Source organism: Numenius arquata, chromosome 4, assembly GCF_964106895.1.
Source record: "Numenius arquata chromosome 4, bNumArq3.hap1.1, whole genome shotgun sequence".
NCBI classification, from domain to species: domain Eukaryota; kingdom Metazoa; phylum Chordata; class Aves; order Charadriiformes; family Scolopacidae; genus Numenius; species Numenius arquata.
The window spans coordinates 62429191-62437883 of NC_133579.1; the positions used below are offsets into that span (position 1 = coordinate 62429191).

Consider the following 8693-nt stretch of genomic DNA (forward strand, 5'->3'; position numbering starts at 1 on the left):
ATGAATGCTCTCAGATATTGCTTTTTCGCTGTTCTGGTTCTCAGTGTTTCGCTTCCATTTGTCTTCTACGCTGCTGATTTGCATGCACAAAAATCTCTTCAGAGGTTGAACTTCTCAGTGAGTTCAACTTTAGCAGAAGCCTGTAAAGCACTTACTGAAGATAAGGCGCCCTTTCTGAAGGAAAACACTTTAAAAACATCATTTGGTGAATCCGGTTGCATGGAGTACATCAGGCAGAACCACTATGTCACCCGCACCCTCTCGGCTGAGGAGGCTGCCTTCCCCATCGCCTACATCATGACCCTGCACAAGGAATTTGAGACCTTCGAGAGGCTCTTCAGGGCAGTGTACATGCCCCAAAATGTCTACTGCGTCCATGTGGATGCCAAGGCGCCCGCCCCATTCCGGCAGGCGGTGCAGCGCTTGGTGGGCTGCTTCCCCAACGCCTTCCTCGCCTCCCAGACGGAGCAGGTGGTCTACGGTGGCATCTCCCGCCTGCGGGCTGACCTCCACTGCATGAGGGACCTGCTGGCCTCAGCCGTGCCCTGGCACTACCTGCTCAACACCTGCGGACAGGACTTCCCCTTGAAGACCAACCGGGAGATCATCCGGCTGCTGAAGAGCTTCAGGGGGAAAAACATCACCCCTGGGGTGCTGCCACCCCCGCACATCACTGCACGCACCAAATACGTGCACAGGGAGCAATTATACTCTTCCTTTTCTTTCATGCTGAGGACATTTGTGCGCAAGGCACCCCCGCCCCACAACTTGACCATCTACTTCGGCTCTGCGTACGTGGCCGTCACCCGGCCCTTCGTGGAGTTTGTGCTGCAGGACCAGCGTGCCATCGATCTGCTGGTGTGGTCTGAGGACACCTATAGCCCTGATGAGCACTTCTGGGTAACGCTCAACAGGATCCCGGGTGAGTGTGCCTCCACTTTTGTTTTCCGTAGGCAGAGACATGCACGCACAGGTGCTCACGTGCACACGCACACGCACAGAGACATATATCTGAGGCTGACTGTGACAAAGCCTAGATGAAAAGTTTAATCAGATCTTAATTGATATAAAAGGCTGATCTATCAAATAAACTTACTTGCCCTTTATTTTTAATCCCATTGAGGGAGAGATGACTGTGCTGTTCAGGATGTGCATTACCGCTCTGTGTCTGAGCAGGAGGAACCCCAGAGGATCTAAGTTCAAATTTAAATCCTTGGACATTTCAGCTGATTTAAGCCTTTTACCTGTATAAATTGAAGTGGAGAAAAGAGAAGGAATAAAGATTAAAATATGTAAGCTATGTAAGCGTTGTAGTGAAGATGCTCATTTTACTGGGTGGAATTTTATTTTTCCACAAATAGAAGTCAATTCCTCCCTCTCTATCTATTACTCCAAAGCCAGAAAAATCTGAGTTTGGGCTAGAATTTGCTTTTAGTCATCATGCGCTTTTCTGTGTGCACACACACATGCACACACACCAGCTCTCTAGTAACACCTGCAAAAAAACCTGTACTCGTAACTAGTGCCTAAACTCCATTGTACAAGGTCAAGGATTTGTTCAGAGCAACAGAATCAGAGCCAGTATTTTCATCTTTACCTTAAATATTTAAAATTAGTTTTACCTTGCTCTTACGACTGGGAAAGGGTCGGAAGACGCACAGGACTTCTTCCTCAAGCACATTGCTTTTAAAAGCACCAGGTAGGACTTTACTGCTCCCGACTCCCTAGAGCTTCACAGCAGCCCTGAGCAGGGATGTGAGCAATGGAAGCAAGGATAAATTTCTTCTCTTGTCTTCTTGTCTTTATTTTTTTCTTTCCACCACCTCCCTACTGTGACTTGTGGGAAACAAAAACCAGTAGCAGCAACAGAGAGGCAGAGCATGTCTACTTTAGCCTAAGCAGCAGACTGGGGGTACATTTTGCAAGGGCAGTCTGCTTTCAAATGATCACATAACTGTCGGAGAGTAGTGCTTTCTCTTTTGATAATTATATTTTATAACTGGCATGCACAACATGCACAAATGATTACTGATCGAGATATTTACGGTATAATCATCAGCATATATTATTTGTGGCTAGCTGACTTGCCCAGGAAGCTGGTTGCTATGATCCTGTTATAGTTTGTTGCCTCAAAATCAATAAACCTGGGACCAGACATGTTCTCCACGATCAGAAAGCTTTAGGTGGATCCCAATTGCTGTGCTGAACTGTGTAGTTTCCATAGGTTGCATATTTCATTGTTTATTTCCATGATCATCACCATATGCTTTCCAGCGTTGCACATTGGTGTAACACTTTGTGCTTGTTCTCTTTGCATCCAAAAGAGGAATCTGAAAAAGAAGAAATATTGCCATAGCAGATACGTTTCCTTCCTCTTCCTTGTTTTCCCTGCCATCACTTTAGGGTCCCTGGCTAAAAGTGGCCATGCAGATCTGACAGATGTACTTGGGGGCTGCTGTGTCCAGGATTTTGAATCCAAACTTGTGAGCATAGCACAGGGTGTCAGACACTCACCTGAACATATCCAAGTCAGATCCAGAGCTCGAAGTGACACTGGGGTGAGAAGTTGTCCCTGTCGGTGCATGGAATGTTTGCCTGGGACTCAGTTCCTGACTCTAACGAAAACCTCTTGTCCAAGTTTGACCAAGCCACTTCCTTTTAGCTTTTCAGACATATTAAGGAGAGATAATGGTGTCAGGCAGTGTCCAGCTGTTAGTAGAAATATTTAGAGGCCTCCAGGCAAGCGGAAAGATTATTTAAGGACCAATTTGGATGTACAGCATATCATGAAAGAACTAAACCTAACAGATATTTGTAGTTTCAAACAGCCATGATAATCTCAGTTCAGATAAAAGATAAAAAAAGACCAGACCTTGAAATAGCATGCTTATTACCCAGAGTCATTCAACGAAGACCAAGATTTTTTTTTTGGCCCCTTAAAGGCTAAAGACTTCCCATTCAGCTGATTTTCAAATAACAGTCTGAAGTTACCTTTGGTATTTATCTCAGGCCACTTATCTCCCACACAGCTCCTTTGTGACAGAAAATTCTTGAAAGCCACTTTTCAGATAAGGAAGACAAACATGGGAGAATTAGAGGAAAGTATTTGCAAAGTATGTAGGCCTGAAGTGACTGGCCCTAAATCACTTCCCCCAGGTCTCACGTACCACCACAGTGCAGGTCAGTGGCCATGTCCCAGGTCAGCAGCATAACCACTGGGCCACCTTTCCCCTCTCTGCTCACGTAGAGCAGAAAGTAGGTTCTAGTCATGGTGGGAGAGGTGTGCATCCACAGCCCATGCTACTGAGTCCTTCAGGGTAACTTTACTGAATCCTCTTCTAAGCCAAAATCCTGTCCCCGCTTTCATCCAATATGGTCACAGCATATGCATGGCTTGGGGTACAGGCGGTCTCAGGTGATAATCCCTCGGGGGTGCATACTGATATGTACGTTGACATACACTGCTAACTTACACATACTAGTAATTTACACTAGTATTTCTCCACATTCAAGTAGGAAAATAAAGGTTAGGAGAAGTAATAGCGGCAGTTCTCATTCAGAGACATCAACATGCTTTTACAAGATAGATTGGTGCTTTTATTTCCTATTCGAAGAAGCAGGCAGCAAGGGGTGAAATGATATTCCCAGTGTCTTAATCTAGACCATGGGATAAGCCAGCACTGGAGCACTGATGCCTGACCCCTACTCTAATGCGTTGGATTAAACTGCTTTTTCAGAATTGGCTCACCTGCAGACTAACAGAGCGTGGTTGCACTGTCGCTTCTGCACCAGTCCCATATCTTTACTAAGGGTGAGGGTGCACAAGGTGGCTGAGCGCTAAAAGTTCATTGTTGCCAAAATAGGAAACTTTCTCCTGCACATCCCTTCCCACTCCCTTCTGCCCAGCAGCCCTGTGCCAGGAGTTTTGCCAGTTCAACTCACTAGATCTGAAGAAAAACGATCTACTTTTTTTCTGAGTCTCTGAATTGAATTGACTTGGTGTAGAACCTGGTCAGCACTGGAGTCAGAACAAATTAAAGCTGGGGGCTAACACGCAGGTGTGAGCAAAAAGGAGAGGAAAATGGGAAGGAGAAGGAGGATCAGGAGCCAGACCTTCCACTTTCAGTGAAAGCCTGGCTCAAGCCACCTTCTACAACGCCACCTGCACATAGGCATTTTTGAACATCTGAGCTTGGAATGGTAGGGCAGAAATATTTAAAGGCATTGCACGTGTTTTATCAGTATCAACAGTTTCTGTACAATTTTCATTCGAAAATGCAACACTGCTAGTTGAATATATTTTTGTTATTGCATTTAAGACATATTTCTAGGAAATGATGATATGGAGATAGAAACTTTAACTTTAAAATCCCATGGGTTATGCCACTCTTACAAACTTTGCCTGTTTAAAACTCACATGCTCAAGTCTTTGTGCTAAAGCTTTTGCATATAGGAAGTTCTCTGACATCAACCTCAATGAAAAAAAAAGTCATAACTTTGCCTGTTTTAATCTTCAAGATTATACCGTGCACACCCTCCAGCTGACAAGTAAGCTGTAAGGAAATATTCAAGAGTGCATCCTCAAAGCCAAAGCAAATATGTTAACAGGGCTAGCCCATAGTCTGATGAAGAAATGTTATCTGTGTGCCACAGGAAGTTCACTGCAATATCCTGTAAAAATATTATCTGTTTTCTACTTTGACCTTTCTGCTAGGTGCCACTGGCACCAGGTTCATCTGCACAGATGATCTTTCTGTCTTAAATGATCTGGGTTAACATCTGCCTGGAAAATGTAAATCAGCCCTTGCCCTGGATCACTACATAGGCCCATAAATGTCTCAGCTGGCAGGACTGAAGGATTTGGTGGTTATGGGAATGAACAGCCAGGATGTGTTTAGGGACAGTGAATAAATCCCCAGGGGCCAGCAGTATGTATTTAGGTCAGAGGCTCATCTCCCAGAGTAATTTAGCCATCCTCCTTGTTGCTTCTCTCAGAACTGTGACTGAATACACTTGTGAACATGCATAGTAAGTATCTTTCCTAGTTTCTGCACTTGTTTTCCAAATTTTTCCCAAATTCAGGCATGCCAAGAATGTCCTATTTTATCCAGACCCTTTCTGGAGTCCCTCTTGACAGCTTCTGCCCTGTTGCAAAGAGACCAGAACTGTTACTGCAGCCTGGGAAACATACCCGAGGTGTTGTCTCTGACCTGCTTTACCAGGGTACCTGCAACAGCTTCTGTTGTGGTGGTGGGGACAGCAGCATTTTAGCAGTCGCCGCTTTAGCTTCAAAACTTAACAAATACGCGTGGAGATGCCATACCATTGAAAAAGCAAATGAGGTCCTAGCTATTTACTCAGAAAGAGATGCTGGCAGAGCAACTGCTTCTCCATAGGGCCTCTGACCAGAGCCAGCCGTGAGGTGCCCTCCACTCTGTTCACTAGTGGATATGAAGGACCTCTCTGTTGCTAAAGGCAGGAGTTGCTACATCTGGGGACATGGCTACAGATGGATTTTGAAGTGAACTGCAGCCAAGACTCAAGAAATTGGGCGAAGAAGTGTGGTGAGTAGGACTCGAGAGGTGATTGTCCCCCTGTACTCAGCACTGGTGAGGACCCACCCCGAGCACTGTGTCCAGTTTTGGGCCCCTTACCACAAAAAAGACATTGAGGTGCTGGAGTGGGTCCAGAGAAGGGCAACGAAGCTGGTGAGGGGTCTGGAGCACAAGCCTTATGAGAAGAGGCTAAGGGAGCTGAGGTTGTTCAGCCTAGAGAAAAGGAGGCTGAGGGGAGACCTTCTTGCTCTCTACAACTACCTGAAGGGAGGTTGTAGAGAGGCGGGGGTCGGTCTCTTCTCCCAAGTCACAGGGGACAGGACCAGAGGAAATGGCCTCAAGTTGCACCGGGGAGGTTCAGGTTGGATATTAGGAAGAATTTTTACACTGAAAGGGTTATCAAGCATTGGAATGGGCTGCCCAGGGAAGTGGTTGAGGCACCATCCCTGGAGGCGTTCAAAAGACAGGTTGACATGGTGCTGGGGGACATGGTTTAGTGATGTTTTTTTTGTCAGACTTAGGTTGATGGTTGGACTAGATGATCTTGAAGGTCCCTTCCAACCTAGATGATTCTATGATTCTAAGTTTGGGAACAACTCTTCCGGGAGCACACTGGCCAGGCACAGTGGAGTGCTGCATTGTGGTACCCAAGCTGGCCAAATACTACAAGCAGTTCAGGTATGACAAGGAGAAACCGGGTTTTGTACCTGTGCTCTAATGTTTTAGGGCAAGGGTTATTCTTAGCAGGGTGCTGTTCCCCCAGGGTTCACTCTGTGGCTCTATAGAAACTGCACTAGCACAACTGAGGGGCCTGTGCGGAGCCACGAACAAGAGGAGCTAGAACTTCAGGAATATGCTTCATGTGGTATTGTCCCTGAGGGAAACGGTTGAGGAATGGCCGGTGTGCCTCCAAAAGGCACTGTGTTGCTGCACAAGACAGAATACAGTGCTCTGGATGCAGGCTTTGCACAGACATGTTTGCTTTGTTGATTGTGGTTACACAATTAATGGCTTAGTTGTGTCATAGTTTAACCCCAGCTGGCAACTAGGCCTCACATGGCCTCTTGCTCACTTTCCTCAGTTGGGATGGGGGAGAGAATCAGAAGAGTAAAAGTGAGAAAAAGTTCCTGGGTTAAGATAAAGACAGTTTAATAAGAAAAGCAAAAGCCGTGCACACAAGCAAACCAAAACAAGGAATTAATTCACTGCTTCCCATCGGCAGGCAGGTGTTCAGCCATCTCCAGGAAAGCAGGGGTCCATCATGTGTAACCGTTACTTGGGAAGACAAAATGTCGTAACTCCAAACATCCTTCCTATTCCTTCTTCTTCCCCCAGCTTTACATGTTGAGCATGATGTTATATGGCATGGAATATCCCTTGGGTCAGCTGTCCCAAAGTCATATGGCATGGAATATCCCTTTGGTCAGTTGGGGTCATCTGTCCCAACTTTTTATGCACCTCCAGCCTACTCACCGGCAGGGCGATGTGAGGAGCAGAAAAGGCCTTCACTGCTCAGCAACAACCAAAACCATCAGCATGCCGTCAACATTATTCTCATCCTAAATCCGAAACACAGCACCACACCAGCTGCTAGTAAGAAAGTTAACTCTATCCCAGCAAAACCAGTACAAGTTGGGAGCAGAAGTATGCTTCTGAAGTGCCTTCCATCCAACTGTTCCCCTCCTATGGCATGCTAGTTTTATTTGGATAATTGTCTTAGTGCGCAAGGGCTGGATTCCTTCTCTGGTGGAACCAAACCAGAAGGTGTACATTAGCAGCACATCTAGTGCACTGCAGCAGCTAAGGGGGACATAGGGATCCCAGCTGGGGAACAGCCTGCACCACTGCCAAGCACAGCGCTGGTCCTAAGCGCATACCACCAAGCATGCCAGTAGAAGACACCGAAATGTCAAGGGCTCATGTTGCATAAGTAGCTAGGTGATCCCTCCTCTTCCATAGTTGCTGTCTGCTACCAGCATGACATTTTGGTTGGTCTTTCCTTCGCTCTACATTTCTCCTGCATCAAAATTCTTTCCTTCCTCTCCATCTCCTGCCATTTCCCCCACGCTGAACTTCACCTGTTTTTCAGTGTTCCCCTTTCCTGGTGCTTTCCTTCCCTCATGGTAAGTGCAAGAGATTGCAGGTTCTGGCACTCATCCAGGATATTTGTTCTTGGATACTACAAAAAAACCCTGCATGAGAACATTCACATCCAGACGCACTTCTTTTTCTACCTGACCCCCAAGTCCAGTATCAATAACCTCATCCCAGTACCCATGTCTCCAACTCAGATCCATTTACAGCAGGGAAGTGTGGGGGGACACTAGGCTACTGGGGATCACTTGTCTGGGGCATTGGCCTCAGTTTTGCAGAGATGCAATGAGTATTGCCAGTCCTGATAAATCCTTAGCAATCCCTTCAGGCTATGAGCTGCAAGAAGTTGTTTGCATGTCACAACCGGCTGTTAGAGAAATCACCCACTCGATTCCTGCCCCGTGCGAGTGCCCCGTTATGTTCTGGTAACTGAGCAAGGCTGCAGACGCATCCTGCCATGCTAGAGCAGCCCTTCTAAGCCCTTGTGAAAAGACTCTTAATATGTGGTTCCTTTCTCTCCCCCAAAATGTTGGTGCTGTAGCAACGGTGCCAGGCTCAGCAGTTCTTTGTTTCCTGTCACTGCACAGAGCAACAGCAACTAGTTTGGGGGTGTTTGCCCTTACATGAAGTGCAAGATGGTTAGCAACTGCTCCAGCCATTAGCCGCAGTAATGCACCTCCCTTCTCCACTCTCAGTCTGGCTGGCACAAAATTCACCAAGCCACCCATGGACAGTATGTTCCCACCTCTGGGATGTGCCTGGTCACACTCATCCCTACATAGAGATCATGAGTGGTGGCTGGCAGTCATTTGGTTTAAGTGAAGCTGGGGTTTTGCAGAGAAAGTACCAGGGCAGAACCACCTTTATTCCTGGTTTCTGCAAGAAGCCTGCAGAATGAGGATCTGCTGTGGGTCGTGTGTTCCAGAGAGGGGGAGAAAAAAGGAACACCACGTCACTTTTGCTCTTGTGCCAGCCCAAAAGGGACATTGGGTACACAGCATGCCATTGCTGCCTGCTGTAAAACTAGACAAACTTTGCATCAGC

At 46.7% G+C, this 8693-nt stretch overlaps 1 protein-coding gene across 1 annotated transcript; it reads left to right on the forward strand.

Annotated features, from left to right (window-relative positions):
* LOC141464089 (N-acetyllactosaminide beta-1,6-N-acetylglucosaminyl-transferase-like) lies at positions 1-1041 on the forward strand. Its single transcript, XM_074146815.1, has one exon. It carries the CDS (start codon positions 1-3, stop codon positions 1039-1041), a length of 1041 nt encoding a protein of 346 aa, XP_074002916.1.
* Positions 1042-8693: the final 7652 nt, after the last annotated feature.